This window comes from Podarcis gaigeae (genome assembly GCF_964106915.1).
Source record: "Podarcis gaigeae genome assembly, chromosome: 9".
NCBI classification, from domain to species: domain Eukaryota; kingdom Metazoa; phylum Chordata; class Lepidosauria; order Squamata; family Lacertidae; genus Podarcis; species Podarcis gaigeae.
In genome coordinates, this window is record NC_139685.1 from 70,120,798 (window position 1) to 70,142,244 (window position 21,447).

Consider the following 21,447-nt stretch of genomic DNA (forward strand, 5'->3'; position numbering starts at 1 on the left):
TGTATTATACTGTATTGTTTTAATTAGTGTTTTTATAGTTGTTTTGATTTTGTGTGGAGTGTCCTACCTGGGTGGATGGAGCAGCCAAGTAATTTCGTTGTCCCCGAGAGGGGGCAATGACAATAAAGATATTATTATTATTATTATTATTATTATTATTATTATTATTAAACAGCGTTGAAAGCATGTGACAGGCTTGATAGCATCAGGACCACAAATCACCAGAAATGTGCTGTAAAGCTTTCCTGCTGCATTACAAGCCCCCACAGCTAGGGGAGGGAGTCATGGCATAAAAGCAGCAAACTTGGGGATAATAAAGCACCTTTTCTGCCTCTTCTCTTCCCAAAACTCTTCCTCCCCCAAAGCAACTTCAACTAGAAACAACAGCTGCTGGGATTCTAATACTTTCTCTTTCTGTGTACAATGGTACCTTAGGTTAAGAACTTAATTCATTCTGGAGGTCCGTTCTTAACCTGAAACTGTTCTTAACCTGAGGGACCACTTTACCTAACGGGGCCTCCTGCTGCCGCCGCACAATTTCTGTTCTCATCCTGAAGCAAAGTTCTTAACCTGAGGTACTATTTCTGGGTTAACGTAGTCTGTAACCTGAAGTGTCTGTAACTCGAGGTACCACTGTAATGTGTAGGTTGGCTGTGAAAGCCCAGTCTTAATCAGAGATTCTGGCCTTGCAAACAGAATGTATGAAATGTCCAGCATTTCACAGCAAGGAAAAAACAAGTCTGTGCCTGGGTACACATTACCACTTCAAAGCGTGGCGAGGTCATTTTCTTGGTTTGGGAGCCATCAAAACATAGCATGTTGGGATAGATACAGGATAAATATGGGGTGTGACTCACCCGGTGTGTTCACCTGTGTATTCTGCATCCTGCGTGTTCGATGCAGAGTACACAGGAATATGTGAACAGTTTCTTTGTTGTGTATGTTACAAACGTGCGTTACAGTGGTACCTCGGGTACATACACTTCATGTTACAGACGCATCAGGTTACAGACTCCGCTAACCCAGATATAGTACCTCAGGTTAAGAACTTCGCTTCAGGATGAGAACAGAAATCATGCTCCGGCGGCAGCAGGAGGCCCCATTAGCTAAAGTGGTGCTTCAGGTTAAGAGCAGTTTCAGGTTAAGAACGGACCTCCGGAACGAATTAAGTACTTAACCTGAGGTACCCCTATATTCTGATAGGAGATTCTAAAAATTCCCCCAACCCCAAGTGCATAAGGGCTTATGCTGACCAGCAGCAGAGAAGCACCAGCAAGCGCTGTAGCATGGCAGTATTCAGTTTCCTTCCACAGCAATTACCGAAATGCATGAACAAAAGCCGTCTTCTGGAGAAACCAAACACCAGAAGTGGCATTCATTGGTTCCCACACATGCACACAGCAGCTACTATCAGAGGTGGAGTTTGTTGCCTAGGTTATTCCATACGCCGCCAGCCGGAGGGAGGGCTGCTGACTCTCAACGGTTCTGCACTTCAGGAGTCCTGTTTGGCATTCAACTGTGGCCCGTGTGTCGTGTGCAAAAGAAGGAGGGAAGCATGAACTGCAGGGCAGCCCTAAGAGAGAAGCAATGTGGTCCCTTCTCCCCTCGTGTGTGCAGAGCAAGGTCATCATCGCGCAAGGCAGTTCAGCACAACTCCTGGCCTAACACACGTTTTCACACTTCGCAAAAGACCGCAAGGCACAAACCCCGCAGGTGTCGCTCTCAGAGGTAGGTGCAATGCAACAAGTCCCAGGATGGGACTTCGTTGTTTGCAAATTTATTTCAATCTTTGCACTTTTTAACATATCTCCTGCTAGCACTGCAGCGGGATTTTACCGTCTGACACCCTCCCCCTTCTTGGATTCTCACACAGTGGCTTTTTACGGCCTTGGTTCATTCTCATGAAGCACAGTGTGCAGACAGACAGACAGACAGATATCCTACCCTCATTGCATACTGTATCAGAGTCTGGGTGAATTTCTATTGCAGATTATTTTGGGGAACAACCCTAAGAGCTCCAGATTGAACACTTGATGTACCCGATACCTGCACATTATCACAAACATTACAGTGTGGCTGCTTTTTTCCTCGATTTTATCATTTTCGTTACTTTTTTGTAAACCCGCTTTGAAGGTTGGTTGGTTGGTTGGTTTCAGTCAAGTGGTGTATTGTGAAATAAACAATCTTTTTAAAAGCCACCCTCCGTTGATTTTATTGGTGTGGGGTTTTTTTACCTTTTTTGTAAATATGCTTTGAGGCCTGCGGTTTTTGTTTTACAATTGTATTTTAAGTCTCAACATTTTTAGCATATACAGACAGACCACCATTTCGTCTTTTCTCTGATTTTTTGTTGACTTCTCATTCTTTTATTCTGTGGAGTTGCTGTTTCTCCCCTTTTGCTGTACCCAATCTCCTATCTATCAAATCATAACCACAATATTATGATCTAATTACTTCTGTTGCTTTGAGGGGGTTTTCTTTGGTGGTTTTTGGCAATCAAGCGGTGTGTTATGACATAAATAAAGAGCAATCTCTTTTTTTAAAGTGTGACTGTGTCTACCCCACCCCCACCCCCAATTCTATTGCTTTTCTACCTTTTGGCAAACCCGCATTGAGGTCTTTTGTTGTTGTAGTAGTAGTAAAACAAGTAAACAAATGCCTCTGCCCCTAACTAGGCCTCAAGGGGTATATATATATGTATATATTATATTATATATATATATATATATTATATATATGGTGGCACAGGGAGGGTCTGGGCCTAAGGGAAGCCTCTGCAGTTCCACCTCCCACCAGCAGGGGCTGCTGTGGGCTCCTAGTTCACCTGCCCCAGGTGTGTCCACTTCCTTCCCCTACTTGGATCCTCTTTCAGGTGAGGAGTGGGAAGAGGACAATCCGCAGCAGGTGGGACGCAGGCCTTGGGCCTAGGAGAAGATGGCGTTTCCTTGTAGGCCAAGGGGCCAACCACCCCCTACTCTACCGCCCCTCCCCAAATAACCTTTACTGACCTTGCGGTTCTAAGGTTTTAAAGAATTGGAGCATCTCCGCTTAATGCGTAGCCAAGTGACCAACACAATCTCAGAGCTACGTTTTGGGGATTTTTGGGGGGTGGTTTACCTATCCGCTCGATTTTTGGCCTGGCAGGGTGTTCAAGCCGCCAGACAAGGCTTTTGGAGCATCCGGACCCACGTTTTCATATTTAGCAGGGGAGAGTGTTGGGACTTGAAACCCAGGGAGGCAGGCAGCTGGCCTGCCCGGGATACATTTTTCGGGGGCTTTTGCCCTTAACTTTCCTGTTTCTGGGGAATGTCTACGCTGGGGCGGATTTTGGTCATCTTTCATCCTATGGTACCCTGAGTGAGGCCAGAATCCGGTGCCCCCAAACGGATCTTCTCAGTTATGAATCTTCTCCGTTTTGTGCCCCTTCGGCGTGGCAGGGGAACCGCCCGCACTGCCCTAGATCCGGCACTGGTGTGTTTTCTCTGAGAGTTATTACAATACAACAGGTATGGACTGTTGACAATTTCACCCCTTCCTTGCAGGACCCAGAGCATGCAGACTTTGTCGGCATGGCCCAGTCCCTGGGTAACTACTAGTGGATTGTGGGTTAGGATGCCAGATTATGGATTTCTTGATTGTTGAGTTCTTAAATCTGCTGTTTTGCTCAAAGGGTCCAAAAGGCCTGGGACCTGCCTATGTCAGCCCCTCAAGTCTCCCTGACAGCTGCTTCCCTATATTAATTTATTTTATTTACACCCCACCTTTTCTCCTGAAAGAGCAAACGACATCAATAATAACATGATTTTTTAAAAGTGTTTTAAAACATTATCTCAACCAGTGAGCTCAGGGTTGCCAAGAAGTGGCTTTCAGCCAACTAATGTCTAGGTAAAGAGGGATGGTTTTTTTTTTTAAATTAAAAATCCTGAAAGTCATAAATGACGGAGACAGGCTCACCTCACCAGGGAGATCATTTCACAACAGGGGAAGTGCAAAGGTCAGCACTGACTGGGCGGTCTCCCCACTCCAGGGGTGGCACTACCAACAAGGTGAATATGTCACAAATACAGAAAATTCTGACATACATCCTGGTTTTATAATTCACTACTAAATGATACCTTCTCCCCTCCCAAATCCTGAATGGTCCTCTTGGTGTTCTATCCTTTTTCACCATTTCAGCCAGCTTCATTCATTCACTTTCTTTTCTCCTATGCATTGGCCTTATATGTTGCATTTTAAAAGACAGTCAAGAAAGGCAGATCCCAAACATCTTATAGTACTCTACACTACTATATTAATAAATGAAAGAAGAATGTATTTGACATGCCCTAGAGAGACCTTGTTACTATAAAACCATATTTAAACACTTCTAGTGCTCCTCTTCACCTGTTACTGAGCTCAGTTGTCACCACTCAAAGCTTGATACTGAGTGCGGGGGAAGGGGAATAAAACCATTACAAGGCTGTATTTCAGCCTTGTAAATAAGCCCCCTTCCCCAGTAGTAGCCTGCAAAATAAAAAATACTTGCCTTTTTTTATGCAGCTGAAAGCACAGCAGACTGCCAAAGGAAGGACAGAACACACAGGCTTTCCCCCCATATATTTATTGATTTTCAAGAATACAGTGTTATGTAAAGAAATAAAAGTTAAACTGCTACACCCTTCTTCCCAATTCTTCCCTTGCCACCTGTCCTTGAGTGTTTAGATTTCTTTGTCATCTGAGTTAAGGTTAGCATAAATTCCATACTTTTGTAGCCGTCCATACAGTTTCTTCTTCACCAGCCTGTTTTGTCTTCCTCCATACCCAGTGGGGAAGTTGAGCAGGATGATGAAGGTGAAACCTGCTAACTCTCCTGGAGAGAATTCCACACACTTAGCTGCATGGAATTCCGGGTTGCCAATGGCAACAAGGTGAGTGTTTAAATACAAGACTCTTGTACACACTTGGGAATTTATATCCTTTCCTTACATGAATATACAGTAGCTAGATTATTCTGGACAATGACCCCTAATAAGTGTTCACATTGTTCCAGAGCATCAAAGTTCACCCGGGCTTAGTTATTCTTGCAAAACCTCCCATTCATTTGTGGTTGCACAGGCACAAAAATGTAATTTATTTATATAAAAAGGTCAAATGTCTACAGCATAGCCAAAATGTGTTAAACTGGATTGTGCCTTTTAGAGAATCAGCAAAGCCTCCCTTTTCCCTGGCGGATGATGGTGGGAGGATCCCCTGAGAATGTTCTCCTGATAAGTTATTCTGGACAGTGCAAAGGCAAGATATTAGCATCTTATTTTCATCAATGCAAATGCTTTTTGACACACCTCATTTTTAATTAAATATTATGATCCTTTAGGACATCCAGGCTCCATGGAACATAAGGCAACTGTATTATTTTCAAGAACTTTTAGGCACCTCCCTTTCCAGCACATCATTAGCACAGAATTAGTCCTACTCTCCTTGTCTTCTGCATCTAGCCCCTTAAGTAAATTCCACATCACCATTGTTCACATCTCTTTGCTGAAACATCTGAAGTCCTCCTGACTTGCATGTGCATCTTTAAGACTCTGTGAGCCTGCAGAGTTGCTGCACTTTGCTGATTTGTCATCCAGCATATTGAGCATGATGCGCTGATTGGTGATCTGACAAAAAGGCAAAGCAGTCACATGTATCTGGCTTCGGTCTGCATCCTCTTGTGTCACATCTGCATAAGCAAAGAGTTGAGCAAATTTCTACCACATCTTTTAAACTTGAAATTGGAAGCTGTATCCTGAAAATGTGAAATCTCTTATCTTGCTTTTCTAAAGGTTCTGCCTTCTAAAAGTATGTGTGACTTTTGAATGCTGATAAAGTTTATATCTATTTAGGTTTGTCGTGAAATCCTTTTGTGGTTCTTGGAGAGGACAAACTCCTTTTGAGGTATAAATATTTTGGTGGTAGATCAGATTTTTATTGCTGTTATCTGGCACTGGCTGAGTAAGGGGGCATGTGTATTTATTTGAATTGCCCTGCAGTTCCAGAATTCTTTGGGGGAAGCCATCCACTTTAAATGTATGTTGTGTGTGTAACCACTGGGTATAATGGGGATGGTCTCAAATAAATATACTTCTTTCCCCCATCAATACAACCATGAAAAACACTTTTATTTGAAAGCCATACAGTTATTTTGATTCAGTAAACTACTGTTCCCTTCAACTATTCAGACACTACATAGAAAGCCTGAAAAGGCAAGGAACAATAAGGATAAAATGAACAGATAGGAAGTAATTATGATGGGGTGGAAAGTTAGGTGAGTTTCATGAGGCTTGGGAGACCACATAAAATGTGGTTGGTCCCTGTTTTCCAGGTTGCTCACCTGTTCAATAGTACAAGGCAAGGTATTCATTTTTTAAAAAAAAAGTTATAGTAAAGAAGCTTTATTGTGAAAGGAGCTTTTCTTAAACTTTTTGTTTGTTTTGAAATGGAAAAGAGCAAAAACACGTAATTTTAAAAATACATAATCAGTTTGTTAAAATATGTAACATTTAAGAACCATGGATGGATTCCAAAATAAATGTATCCCATGTATACTTGTAATGCTCTTGCATTCATTTGTATATTTTATCACAAAGGCTTTCTGAAATTGATTTCTTATGAAATAATTGTTGTTGTTTGCAGGTTTTGCAAAAATGAGCAAGAATATTAAAGAACTAAGGTAGTACCTGCTTGCTTTTACCCTGTTACAGAGGTGTCAATAATCTGCAGTTGACGATCTGAGCACGGGAATGTCCTTGATAATTAATAGATTCTTGGGAGAATTTAGTAGTAAAGGATTTATCTGTTAGTCGACACTATCATTTCTCAGAAAAGTCCAGCAGACAGTGCATGTGTTAAGGTGTGAAGTGTGCAAATGCTTTTAACTGTCACTACATTTAGGAATGTGACCTAAATGAAAATATTAGGCCAGATTATGGAATAAATGTACAAGTAACTCACATTTTGAGGGACGCGGGTGGCGCTGTGGGTTAAACCACAGAGCCTAGGACTTGCCGATCAGAAGGTCGGCGGTTCGAATCCCCGCAACGGGGTGAGCTCTTGTTGCTCGGTCCCTGCTCCTGCCAACCTAGCAGTTCGAAAGCACATCAAAGTGCACATAGATAAACAGATACCGCTCCGGCGGGAAGGTAAACCACATGACCCGGAAGCTGTACGCATAAAGCCAGGAAACCCCAGAACTGCCCCCCCCCAACCATCTATACCTGTCTGGAGTGGGCTTGGCCCACCACCTTGCTTAGCAGGCTCTGGGAGGAAGGAAGAGGGCTCAGAAAGTTCTTTGCACAGTGTATTTTCCTGTAAGGTGCAAGTCACCTGTAGGTGGTGTAGTTCTTCTTTGGCGATCACTCGTAAATTGTAAGTAAGATTGTTTCGCATGAATATGGTCTTAACGGTGTGTCTGTAAGTGACTGTGGAGGCCAATTCTGGATCCACATGTCCTTCCAAACCTATGTGGGGAAATAGGTTTCCAGGCGGGAGTTGATCACGGGGAGGGTTTGCCAGACATGCCTTCATCTTTGCTTGTTTCTCCCTTTTGCCCTGAGTTTAATCGTCTTCAAAACCCATGACACCTTTGGTAAAGGCTTTCCTCCAACTGGAGCGCTTGCATGCCAGTGTTTCCCAATCTTCCGTGCTTATACTGCTTTTTTTTTTTTTAAAGATTTGCCTTGAGAGCATCTTTAAACCTCTTTTGTTGTCCATCGGTGTTTTGCTTTCCATCCACCATAGTCTCTACTCATATGCAGCCTTTTGACTCCACAGGGAAGCGCTGCAAAGGCAAACCCAAGAGACCTTGAAACTGCAGGAAGAAGCAACCAAATTCTCAGTGGAATCCCTCACACGTCAAGGGTGTTCCTCTCCTTCAAACCTCTTGACAAGTTCAGGTATGTACAACCTGCATGTACATAAAGTGTAAAAATGGGGAATGTCTTGCAGCTGACCATAGAAGCAACAAGGTGATTTCAGAGCTACTAGTTGCATTCAAAAGATGGATGAAAAGGTTAAGCCTCTTAAATTTCAAACAGGCAGCCCTCGCTAAAACTCTACAAAAAAGTGAGTTGATTAGATCAGTTTAGCTAGAGACTTAAAAAAAAAAATTGTGTATATTAAAAAAATGGAGCAAAACTCACTTCAAATATGTTACATACTCGAACCAGTTCTTCATTCAGACAATAAATACCCTCAAGTTGATCTAGGTCTATGCTCAAAAGGTTGGCATTTTTATACCATTCCAAGAAATTAGATACCTGACCCAATAAGGCAATCAAGTGTAATAAGCATCCTGCTTAAATTTTCATATACCCAATTCACTCTTTAAAACTATCCTCCCAACACTTATTCTACATTATTCTACACTATTATTATAAATTGCAACAGCAAAAAAATGTTATAGTTAAACCCAATACAAATGGAAAATAGGAAAGGTTTATATAAAACACAGGAAAGTTAAGAGTCTGAGTTTCCCATCACATCTGTAGCTGTCATCCAGTTGATACCCTCATCAAGCCCGTTAGGCAATAACATTACCCTTATCTGTGGGCCCAATACATCCTTTTCTTTAACTGTTTGAATAGTTCTTTTCCTGAAGCTTGTGCATGCTCTACGCACCACAATTTCAGAATCTTTCCTGCAAGTTTGTGTTCAAAGATTGTTTGGCCTATGGACTTTGAAGTCTACTAGTTCCAGTGCAACTTCTATGCTCACAGATAGGAGTTGTAGTTTTTTGGGTTGTCATGCCTTCGTTTCATAATGAACAAAAGCACGGCCCTATACCGATTGCTCCTTCAGTGCTGTATGTATAAAAGTCCTTAATCATATATTCCTTCTTATTCCTAGGATTAATTCATCATATGGTTTCTCTCTCACAGAGATACTGTTTTCAGCACCCTTAACAAACTACAGTTCCCAAAATACATGATTTAGTAACAAAAACAAAATGTGTGCACTTGTAAATACTCTTAATATATTTGAAATCAATTGAACAAACGTCTGTCAATCTTTGAAAGTCCGTAGAAGTATAATAAGTCTATGGTTGAAACAAAGTAATAGATGCTATCCTGTGGGCTAAGCGGCAAAACTTTTTTTAGGTGTTCATGGTGCCAAAGTAGTAGGTGAATAACAACGGACAGTGATCCCGGATAATCTGACTGTTTCGCTGGAACAGCGCAACTACAAAAGAATTCAAATATGAAACAATGACCTGTGTACATGAAAACTTTATAAACCTCACACATTACAATCCATATGCTACAACTACAATAAGAAGAACAAAGGTACATACCCCATAGATTTGCAAAATGCACAAGGAGCAGTGGATATGTAACTACTTCTACCAGTTGCATGATACCTGAAGCATAAGTAACCATTCCCAGGTGGCGCTCATTATAGAGAGAATGAATTGCAGTAATTCAATTTAAAGGTACAAAGCAATATAACAACAATAAGAAAACATCAAATAAAACAATTTAAATCCAGTTCACAATTGAGTCCTTCAGGGTGAATGGTCTTAAACATAAAAATGAATTGAGATTCTTTCTGTCGTAGCCGTTTTTCATGATCTTGTTTTTTGTTGATGGTTTTCTGATTCACCCACAGTACTGTGAACAATAAATCCCTATCAGAATGATTCTGCGATATAAAATGCTCAACCAGAGCAGCTTCCAACACAGCACACCCTGCTCTAATAGCTAACCTATTGTTTGCTCTCAATTTCACCCCCCATGGATGTGAATGGTTGTGGAATAGGCAAGCAGCCAGTCGCTGTTTACTGTACTTGCACCGCTATTGCTGCTGTTTCACTTTCTTCAGCTGCCCTGAACGTCTTTGTTGTTTTCCATAGGCACTTCTTCTGCATATAAGAGCAACCCAAATGCACCATCTTCCAGGCTCGGCACACTGATGGAGGGCTCCACAAGTTCTACCTGTAGTACAGCCCCTGCTGCTGCTGCCACCAGCAGTAGCCCTCCCAAAATTTTATACACTAAATATGAATTGGACATTGACATGGAGACCAGTAAAAGGCCCAAGAAATGTCCAGGGAAAGGGAAAGAGTCCATTGAGTCTATCTTGGAAGAATATTCTCAGCAAGTCAGAGATCTGCAGAAGAAGCTAAATGAAGTGAGTTTCAAGCTTGGCAGAAAGGCTCTCCATGTATTGATCGTCATTTAACTGCGGGGGGTGGGTATCACAACCAGGGCAGTGTATTCCCTGCACTAAAGGTGGTGGCGGGAGAATCAAAACCGTTGACCAAGGTAACTTAAGTTATGCACCAAGAAAATCTGAATGCAGCAGATTGGGATCATGCAGGAAGGGTTTTATAATTAATTTGATTTTTTTTTCAAAATTTCATCAACTTTTAGGAAGTTTTAATAGAAACATTTTAATAAATGCATACATTGATATTGGTTACACTGCCAAAATGTTGGGAACTGTTTGTTAAGGGTAAGGAAGCATGTCTTCATCTCAGTTCAGGAACCTAGTTTAACTAGTTTTAGTTTTTATTCTGCAGATAAGCTTTCAGAGCCTGGATTTTAATCTGCAACTGCAGGCCTTTGTGTGGTGCATGTTTGTGAACATGAGGGGGTGTTGTTGAAGGCTAGGGATAGATCAGGCTCCCTTTTATGGCTGGTTCCATTAAATGAAAATGGTCTGCCATGTCTAAATGATACCTTTTGCGCTCATCAGATTAGCAAAACAGCAGAGCCGGATAATTCATCATGGAAAACTGCAGCAAGCCTTCTCTTAATTACAATTATCTGACTTCTGCAAATCTGAAGATCTGTCCTGGAGCAGTGCCGCCAATATTTGCCTTGCTCCATTTCCCAAATTGCATTTTGTCTACCGTTAATACTGTTTCATGATCTTATTTCGCTTCCCGCAGGCTACAGAACAACATGAGCAACAGAAATTAACTTTAAGGCAGACAATAATTGAGTTGCAGACAAACCTTCGGGAGGTAACGAGGGAAAAAGAGTCTATAACTGATCTCAGGTGAGCACCCTCATGGTACAAACTAGAGAGGGTGTCATGAGCTGGTTCAACACAGAGGAATGGTGGGAGAAACCAGCTGGGGAACCCACAACTGAAGAAGGCTCAGAGCCCAGGGAGTGGTGGTAGGATGGTGATGAGTAGTCAGAGGGAGAAGACTGGGAGGAGGTGGTGTTAGATGTTGAAGAGGTAACAGGCCTTAGTGAGCTTGGAGAGTCTGTGGCAGTGATAGGTCAGGCTTGTGAAGAAACATGGGTGTCTCTGCCTCTTGCAGCAACACGCTCCCCTCCCCTTGGTCTCCCAGAACCAGGAAGAGGCATGAAGCGAGAGGAGCAAATACAGACAAGCAGACACAGTCTCCAATTGCTGGGGGGGGGGGGGGGGAGGACCCGGAAGAGGAGACGACACAGCTGTCTGTGGGGAGGCAGGGACCTTTCGTCTTGGCAACTACTTCATGGGGGCAGAACTTGAGTTGCTGTGCTCATTAGGCCTCCCACTCCTGGGCAAATCCTGTTTTGCTTATAAGGAGTTAACTCCAGCTTGCTCAGTGTGATTTACTGCTGGCTCACTCCTGTCAGAGGGCCACAGTTCTAAGACCATTTGCATATTCCAATTGCAGCTTCCCAGCTAGGCTGTAAAATTATGACCTGGGATCAAAGAAAACATCTTGGGAATGGCCCCATGCCCTGTGCAACTCAGGTAGCTGGTATTGCTTTGCAGACCTCCCATTTTCCCAGGTAGTGGGAAGTTCCAGAGTCAATTTGCTACACGTTCAGTTGTCTTGTGACAATGGCATATCAGAAGTTTAACAGTGGTTTCTTTTTCATATTGCTGCGGGTTTGTGGGGACCAGGGACAGAAAGCTTTTACAGCCCAAGAACCACATTTGCTTCTGGACAACCTGCCAAAGGCCACATGCCATTGGTGGGTGGAGCCAAAAGCAAAAGTGGGTGGGGAGATCTATGTAAATTATACCTTTGTACAATAGTCTAGGTCAGCAAAGAAGTGTACCCAGAATAGCACTAAAAGACTGTACACCTGTTTGAGGCTGCAAAAGAAACCACAAAACAGAGTTGTGGGATGTTGTCAGAGGCCCCTGAATTTGCACTGGATGCTTCCTTTTCTGATAAATAGGCGAAAAGAGTCTCAAACCCAAGAGGATCTCAATTGCAAGCTGAAGGCTACAATCAATGAGCTGCAAACAGCCAATCACCTTCAGGAGGAGATGCTGAAGGAAGCCAACAACCAAACAGAACATCTGAAAAAGATGGTACAGGGCCATGAAGACATCCTCCAGGAACTTCGCAATGTCCTACTGGCCTATGAAGAAAGTTCGGGAAAGAAGATCTTTGATCAGGAGAGCATCGCCAACCTTCACGTCTGCAACCTTCCCAGGGCTTTCAGTAAAGTTCTGCGAGATCTAGATACAGAGATATCCCTGCTCAAAGCGAGGCTTACTCCAGTAAGTGCCCTTCGACTCATTCTGAATGAAATTTAAGCATAAGATCTCTGTGTACTCAAGACAGGAGGGAATCTGGTGGCATAACCAAGGTCATATTGACAGCTGAATTGTAACCAGGTAACGGGAGCACAAGCTCAGCTCACACCCTGTGGTCATTTTTACACTTGATTATCCTATTTCACAGGATAGAATTAGGCAACAATTTTGGCTCTAACCACACTGGCATCCCTTTTTGTTGGCCAATGATCGGCCACATTTCTGGTGTGCAGGCATGCATGCTCTGGTCCCTTTGAAAACACTGAGGCTTAAATGCAGACAACTGGATTGCACCTCTGATTGGGCTCTGGGCCAGACCTGGTGTGAAAACAGCCATTCCATGTGTCAAAATTTGGGTCACCTCTCACTCCTATTAAGGCTGGAGTTTGGAGCTGGGGGGCGGGTATTCAAAGGGCAGCAAAGGCAGGTGGGAGGGGGCATTGAGCTCCTGCTGAATCTCACCCACCTCTGCCCAGAATGAATTCTTACCTCCTGTCATATTTTTTTATTGCTGGGATTTGATGAAGGCAGAACAATCAACTAAGATTTTAATGGGTGTTAAAGCCCTAACATGAATAAATTATTGTTAATAACCGCAACTATTATTATTCTCTTATTTATGCAGAACCGCTTTTTCCTCAGAGAGACTCCACCAAACTCCAATTAAGTTAAATGCATCGTTAGTTTGACCTTGTGCATTTATTTATTTTATATTAAATAGCCACAGTGAGCCCAATGTGGACCAGGACTATGGCATGGTGGAACAGGGGTGTTTTTAACCATGTATTTCTTTGTCACAGACCCAAGAAAAATAGCAGCTTACAACAAATAATGCAGATGGCACCAATAAGGAGTTTTAAAAATGTAAACAAAGACTTTGAACCTCTTCCTTTTCTTCTGCTGGAGTTTTGTACATCCTCCTAGGGTGCTCCTCCTTTCCGTGTCTGCAGCCAACTTCATTTGCTTTGGTTGGAGTGCCTCCAAAATGATCCAGTTTCCAATCCGAATGCCTCATCATGGTTTATTGGGATCCAAAGGCCATGGGAAACTCTCATTACTATGATTAATAGTTCAGTAGGGTATGAGGATACATTTTGGCCTGGATGGCAAATGGCTGCAGACCTCCCAGTCCAAAGAGCATCAGTGTCTTAAGACAAAGTGACATCAGGTGTAGGACAGGTATAGTCACGCCTCCTTGCTGAAAGCTGGATTGCAGGTGCTGCCAATCATCTGATCAATGACACCTGCAAACCCCTGGACCTATGCCTTAGCAGTCTGGTTTCAAACTACAGGAAAATGTCTCACCCAAAGGGGGTCAGGATCAGGTCGGTTTTTCCAGCCCAGCATGCAAAAGGTACCAGTTTCAATCACTAACATCTCCATTTGGAGAATCTTGGGTAGCAGAGCTGGGAAAGAGCCTGAGACCTTGGAAAACCCATTGCCTCTCTGAGGAGTCAACTAGGCTCAATCATACTCATGGTATTATGCCTTCCCAAATCTCTGGTCCAAAACGTCCACATGCTTTGGACTACAGTTCATCCCAGGCCATTGGCCATGCTGGCTGGGCCTGGCAGGAGTTGTTCACCAAAACATCTGGAAAGCACACAGCTGTGAAAGGCTGCAGCCAATCTCATACTTCCATAGGATGAGTGTTGAAGCCTCTGAACCACAGCAATCTCTTCCCCTTCCTGTGGTCACAGGCCTGGCAATTAAGATGACACTGTGGTGAATTGTGGAGCACATACAGGACAGTTGTTGAAGCCTGTGCCAGGTGGAGAAAGAGCCAAGTAGATGCATTTTATTCTTTCAGCTTCTAGGCTCTGGCAAGTCCCTTGGAATAAGCAACAATGGGAGCAATAACCACAAGCTTATCTTGTGCAGATGTTGATGTTGTTTGCATCCTTCTGTCTCGAGAGACAATGGAGTGCGACTCTGAGGGTAAAGTTAGCAGCACCGATGTGAACTCCCCAGGGTGCGAGCCTAGGCAGCGTGTATGGAGGTCCTGGGCTGACCAGTCAACAAGGCCTGGCTGATGTGGTCCAAAGGAAAGCAGAACAATACGTTTGGCACCAGCTTGACTGCAGGAGTTAGCGGAAAGAGGCATATAAGATGCCATCCAACTGTCTTAGGGACTCCACTCTGGATTTGTGTAGGGTTTATTCCTTAGCCTTTTCTTCTCCCAAAGATATCCTGCCAGGCAGTAGAGGCTGACAAGCCCCATATGCCCTCACTTCCCTCTACAGCAGCCTTTCTCAACCTGTGGTCCCCAGATGTTGTTGAACTACAACTCCCATCACCCCTACCTAGCAAGGCCAGAGCTCAGGGATGATGGGAGTTGTAGTCCAACAACAACTGGGGACCCACAGGTTGAGAACCGCTGCACTACAGCATGGGTAGGCAAACTAAGGCCCAGGGGCCGGATCCGGCCCAATCACCTTCTAAATCCAGGACAGTCCGGGAATCAGCGTGTTTTTACATGAGTAGAATGTGTCCTTTTATTTAAAATGTGTCTCTGGATTATTTGTGGGGCATAGGAATCCGTTCATTATTTTCCCCCAAAATATAGGTCTGAGGGACAGTGGACCGGCCCCCTGCTGAAAAAGTTTGCTGACTCCTGCTCTACAGCATGTGCAGAAACCACCTTCTCCACTGTTGTACCTACTATTGGTCTCATCTGCTCAATCCACCAGAGCCTGTCTTTGCATGCAGGATAAATCCCTATCTTGCTGAGGGTTTGAGACCCATCAGCTACCCTCACCTGGTTTAGCTGGTCAATCAAAGCTATTCCCTGGGGTGTGGCTGCTTTTGCATGGTGACAGCTTCCAGGAGCCCCAGGTGAGAGCTAAGTGCCAGGTGGGGGACCAAAGGTGGACAAACTACCCTAGAAGGAGCACAGTGTGCCCTCCCCTGACACCCCATACACCTCCCACCCCACCACAGATGCAGCTGGAGTTATTCAGAATACACAGTCAGCACTGATTGCATGTTAATGATAAACCACCATGTGATTCTTATCAGTCTAAACATAGGAGTGCTGAATCAACAAACTTTGCTATCCCCCTTAATGCTTGTGTTTTTTAAATAGGCTGCTGTAAGGTCCTTTATGAGATACATTTAGGTAAGGCTAATTGCTCACTTGGTTGTGACTCATGACTGTTTATTAATAACAGATGGAAGAGCAAGTGGACATGGTGAGGAGAGAATCACAGTGCAAAACTGAAGCTTTGCTTCAACAGCAACAAGAGAGGTACACGGTGCTCTTATCTTCTTCCTCTATATTTGTTTAGAAAATAATTCATAAGACTAAAATTTAGAACAAAGAACAGAAAATGACTGCATTTGTCAAAATATGCTGCCACCTTGAACTCTCGGAAGAAAGGTGAGATAGAAATCTAATGAATCATTAATCTTTAAAAGCCCATCCAGTTTCATAGACAGGGAGAGTTCCTATTTCTTTTCCCACCTCACTGCACATCCAATCTTGAGTTGGAGAAGCTGGATCTGGAGATGGTTGTCAGTTGAGACGAGGTTGGCTTGGGAAATAGGTGCTCCCTCACTACTCCTCCTCCTTCCCACTGCCTTAGCAGTGATAAATGGAAAGGTGAGTAGCAGGGATGGAAACTTCCAGCCTTCTATGTTCCCCCTTTGTAGGAGATGAATTGAGGATTGAATCTGTGGATTAAAATTTAAACCTCCTATCCTGTGTGTAGGAAAAATACAAAAAGTCAGCAGGCTGAGAGTTCTTTTTTGCAAACACTTACATATTTTTGCATCTTACTAATGCTTAGGAATTAGGCTATTTCACCTTTTAATCCCTTTTATTTGTGGTCTGCTGACCTCCTCTCTTCACCCCTCTTGCAGAGAAGGAACCACAAGTTTTTAGTAAGATAAAGCAAAAAAAGGTTTACTTCATAGCTGTCACCTTTTCCCTTTTCTTGCGAGGAATCCTATTTGGAATAAGGGAATTTCCCTTAAAAAAAGGAAAAAGTTGACAGCTATGGTTTACTTACATTTCAATGCAGGCAGGAAATACAGCAAAATAGTATGCAGAAAACGACTTCCAAGTTACAGTAAAATAAAAGTTGGTAGTCTCAGTAACTTGGCTGAAACCAGGAGCTTCAACAAAACAGGTTTGCTTAGCTTGGAAGCATGATGTAACTCAGAGGCAGGAGGAAGTATGAAATATTATCTCCTTTGCGATATAATTCCTGCCCAGAGGAGTCAAGGGAAGTGGACACACAGAGGGTCCTCTTTGGAAGTTTAAGAACCCTCTCTGTACTAGCCCTTTGCTTGTCCAGCGAAACATGATGGCTGAACTCCCATCAGGGATAAATGAAAGACTTTCCTCCCATGGGGACTGGGCTGTGTGCAGAATCTTGGGAACTGTAGTTTACCCCTCACAGAGCTGCTATAATAATAATAATAAAATAATTTTATTTATATCCCGCCCTCCCCAGCCGAAGCCGGGCTCAGAGCGGCTAACAGCAGTAAAATGATACAACATTCTAAAATCAGTTCATTATAAAATCAGTTCAAATCAGATCAATGGCAACCATTGGGCTAGAGTTTTGTGAGGATTGCCAAAGGAGGGGGTCAGGCTGTGCCTTGGCCAAAGGCCTGGTGGAACAGCTCTGTCTTGCAGGCCCTGCAGAAAGATGTCAAGTCCCACAGGGCCCTAGTCTCCTGTGACAGAGCGTTCCACCAGATTGGAGCCACAGCCGAAAAAGCCCTGGCTCTGGTTGAGGCCAGCCTAACATCTCTGTGGCCCAGGACTTCCAAGATGTTTTTGTTTGAAGACCGTAAGGTCCTCCGTGGGACATACCAGGAGAGTCGGTCCCGTAGGTACAAGGGTCCTAGGCCGTATAGGGCTTTAAAGGTTAAAACTAGCACCTTAAACCTGATCCTGTACTCCACCGGGAGCCAGTGCAGCTGCTATAGCACTGGGTGAATGGGATCCCGCAGCGAGGACCCCATAGCACTTAACAAACTTCAGTTCCCAGGATTATTTGGGGGAAAGATGTGTGGTGTGTACCCAGCCTAGATTGTCCCCGAACACAGAGCTTTACTTTTCCCTACAAGAATGTACGATCCCAGAGACATTAGAAATCAAGCCACCTGCTATCTGCATTGCTTCATCCTAAATTATTTCTTTATCACTCTAAAGCATGACTGAGGGCTTGCCCACACTTCTTCTTGTGCTGTGCATAGAAAGCATGAGGTTGAGAGGTTTTCTCCTTCACACACCCTTTTTAGGCACGGGTCGAAACAATTTCCCCCTTGCCTTGTTCCTTTCCAAAAGAAAACCCATTCTTTACCAGCGGAACAAATTTTTCTCTGGGGAGCAGTGGGAAGCAGCGAGACAAAGTGAAGACCTCTGTTTTTGCCACTGGCTTCTCTACAGATAGATCACTGATGTCTTACTATTGCATTTCTGTTTTTATGTGGGGACTTTTTAATAACAGTGTTGAGAGACTGATAAGTGCGCATGAACAGGAATTGGAAGCTCTGAATGAAAAGCTGAACAGCTCTCGCAGCCATGCAAGCAACATCGAAAGCCAGCTGGAGATCATCCAGTAAGTGTCTCAGTAATGCTGTTCTGCAAGTACATCACTGAAAGGTTGCAAGTAAACACTGTCTGGTGAATACACATAAACTCTTGATTATACCAATGCAGGACACTGATTGTTTACTAGATTTCTCTTAGGAATCATTAAAGCTTGTAGGGTGAGAATTCTGGGGTGGAATAAAGCTGGTTAGGACCCCTGCCCACCTGCTTTCCCAGTGTAATTCAGTATAAATTTAAGTAGAAAATAAATTCTAGTGGCACAGTAAGAATGTGTAGTAGACCATAGCTGCAGCAAATTTAGGGCTCATTCACATTTTTGCTTGACCCGTATTTTGAATGTATTGTATTGTGTATGAATTAATTCCCCCAGGTCCAATAACTTTTTTCATTGTTCCGTGGCTGTGTCATGCCAAAAACTGATCTTACCCGCTGAATTGAACCTCAGTTAAGCAAAAACTCTCTTCGGATTTTTCACACATCTGTGAAGATCCAATTCAGTGTGCAATATCATATTTTTGGAAGGCCACAGCTTGCAGAATAACAATAAAAGCTATTGGAAATAGGATAATTAATCAATAGTAAAGGCAAAGGTAAAGGTACCCCTGCCCGTACGGGCCAGTCGTGTCCGACTCTAGGGTTGTGCGCCCATCTCACTTAAGAGGCTGGGGGCCAGCACTGTCCGGAGACACTTCCGGGTCGTGACGAAGCTGCCCTGGCGAGCCAGCACCAGCGCAGCACACGGAAACGCCGTTTACCTTCCCGCTATAAAGCGGTACCTATTTATCTACTTGCACTTAGGGGTGCTTTCGAACTGCTAGGTGGGCAGGAGCTGGGACTGAAAGACGGGAGCTCACCCCGCCGTGGGGATTCGAACCGCCGACCATGCGATCGGCAAGTCCTAGGCACTGAGGTTTTACCCACCCGCGTCCCTTAGTTAATCAATAATAATAATAAATTTATTATTTATACCCCGCCCATCTGGCTGGGTTTCCCCAGCCACTCTGGGCGGCTTCCAGCAAAATATTAAAATACAGTAATTCATCAAATATTAAAAGCGGTAAACAATACTGTATTTTCTCGCCCAGTAGTAAGCCATTGCAGGTGTACTGTAGTTATAAGTCTCTTTTATGTATTCCATTTCTGGCATGCCCTATCTGAATGGCTTGGGAGCTGGGATAGCTCTGTTGGTAGAGCATGGGGCTCTTAATCTCAAGGTCGTGGCTTTATGTCTGCACCATCATCTCTGTACATGTTGCACTTTCACACTGGTTTCAGGTTGTTCACTTTCTCTCTTCCTTCTACTATATTTTTTAGAGAGCAAGCAAGAAACCAGAACTCATTGTACATGCGACAGATCAGTCAGCTGGAAAACACTGTGTCCTCGCTGCGTTCTGAGCTCCGAGAATCAAGGAGGATGTCTCAGGACAAGGTGGGTTGCAAAATGATGTTGGCAAGACACTTGCAATTAAATTCTGTGTATGTGTTCTGTGATCGTGAATGTAATGCATTTAGTATTATCTGCCGGGACAATATAACACCAGTCCTAAGGGATCTTCACTGGCTCCCAGTACATTTCCGAGCACAATTCAAAGTGTTGGTGCTGACCTTTAAAGCCCTAAATGGCCTCAGCCCAGTATACCTGAAGGAGCGTCTCCACCCCCATCGCTCAGCCTTCTCAGGTCTTCTGCTGGTTCCCTCACTGCGAGAAGCAAAGTTACAGGGAACCAGGCAAAGGGTCTTCTTGGTAGTGGCCCTTCAGATCTCAAGGAAATAAATAACTATTTGACTTTTAGAAGACAGTCCTGAAGGCAGTCCTGTTTCAGGAAGTTTTATAAGGATTGATGTTTCTATTATGTTTTTACGTATGTTGTAAGCTGCCCAGAATGGCTGGGGAAACCCAGCCAGATGTGCGGGATATAAACATTAAAATTAGTAGTAGTAGTAGTAGTCGTCATCATAGTATTTTAGGGTAGTGAAGAGGAGAAAATAAAAATCAGTAGCAATGCAGTATCTGTTTTTTAAAAAAAGGTATTACCCAGCAACAGAGTGGTTTTTAAGGCCCCTTTGACATGATTTTCATTGTAAAAATAATAAAATACGAACATAGTAATACAGTGGTACCTCGGGTTAGGTACTTAATTCGTTCCGGAGGTCCGTTCTGAACCTGAAACTGTTCTTAACCTGAAGCACCACTTTAGCTAATGGGGTCTCCTGCTGCCGTCGCGCCGCCAGAGCATGATTTCTGTTCTCATCCTGAAGCAAAGTTCTTAACCCAAGGTACTATTTCTGGGTTAGCAGAGTCTGTAACCTGAAGCGTATGTAACCCGAGGTACCACTGTAAACAAAATTAAAAAAAACCCTCTCCCAGTTTAAAAGGCCATGGATTATTTAGTTAATCAAAGGCCTGGATGAAGAGGAATGTTTTCCCTGGCTCCTAAAGATACATAACAAAGGCACCAGGTGAATACCCTTTGGGAGATCATTTCACAAGCAGCAAACTACCCCAGAAAAAATTTGTCCTCATGTTTCTGATCTCCAGACTTCTCACAGTGGAGGAACACAAAGAAGGGCCTTAGACAATGATTGCTTAGAGGAAGGTTATACAATGGTACCTTGGTTCCTGAACGGCTTAGTTGTCAAACAAATCGGCTCCCGAATGCCACAAACCCGGAAGTGTTCCGGTTTGTGAACGTTTTTTGGAAGCCGTACATCCGACATGGCTTCCATGGCTTCTGATTGAATCCAGGAAGCTCCTGCAGCCAATTGGAAGCCACGCCTTGGTTTTTGAACAGGCTCCCAGAACGGATTAAGTTCGAGAACCAAGGTACCACTGTATTTTTGTCTTTTAAAATTTAGAGGCAATAATTCACACATAGTCATTTGACTTCCATTCCCAACTGCAGCTTAGGTTACAAGTCATATTGGGCTGGGCAGGTTCCTTCTTCCAAGGTACAAATGAATTTTCTCTTATATAGAAAAGTCCAAGAAATCAAATAACAGGTAGGCTGATCAAGGTGACATGGCAGTGGATATCAAGAGGGGTTTTTTTTGTAAAGCGATGCAGTACGTGCTTTATTGAGTTCCACATGCCTTTCATTTACTTTTTCATGTATTGATCACGGAAGTGAATCACTAAGCACATGTATTCTTGCAATGAATGGGTGTTGGTCAAGACCACAGGTGAAGTTGTGCTGAGATTTGATTGATCTGTGAATTGTGCCAGTTTTCCAAACAAATATTTGGAAGTATTCTGTTAATATCTTAACAGCCTAGTCCACTTCCAGATTAGTATCGGATGTTGTTTTAGCAGCCATACTGAAAACTAATAACAGGACTTGCTTTCTACCTCCACCAACTAAGAGGGTGTT

General features: G+C 43.5%; 1 protein-coding gene across 9 annotated transcripts in view; it reads left to right on the forward strand.

Annotated features, from left to right (window-relative positions):
- The first annotated feature begins 1,241 nt into the window (after positions 1–1,241).
- The window catches only part of CCDC158 (coiled-coil domain containing 158), a 48,934-nt gene continuing 28,728 nt past the window's right edge, over positions 1,242–21,447 (forward strand). For 2 of the 9 annotated variants that reach the window (XM_083756254.1, XM_083756259.1), the window contains exons 1-10: positions 2,864–2,904; positions 5,865–5,916; positions 6,655–6,691; positions 7,792–7,913; positions 9,869–10,146; positions 10,910–11,019; positions 12,150–12,477; positions 15,684–15,760; positions 17,976–18,086; positions 19,394–19,508. In XM_083756254.1, coding sequence (XP_083612380.1) covers positions 6,666–6,691; positions 7,792–7,913; positions 9,869–10,146; positions 10,910–11,019; positions 12,150–12,477; positions 15,684–15,760; positions 17,976–18,086; positions 19,394–19,508 — 1,167 coding nt within the window. In that variant the 5' untranslated portion in view covers positions 2,864–2,904; positions 5,865–5,916; positions 6,655–6,665. The other 7 variants (XM_083756253.1, XM_083756257.1, XM_083756255.1 and 4 more) reach the window with 7 other exon arrangements.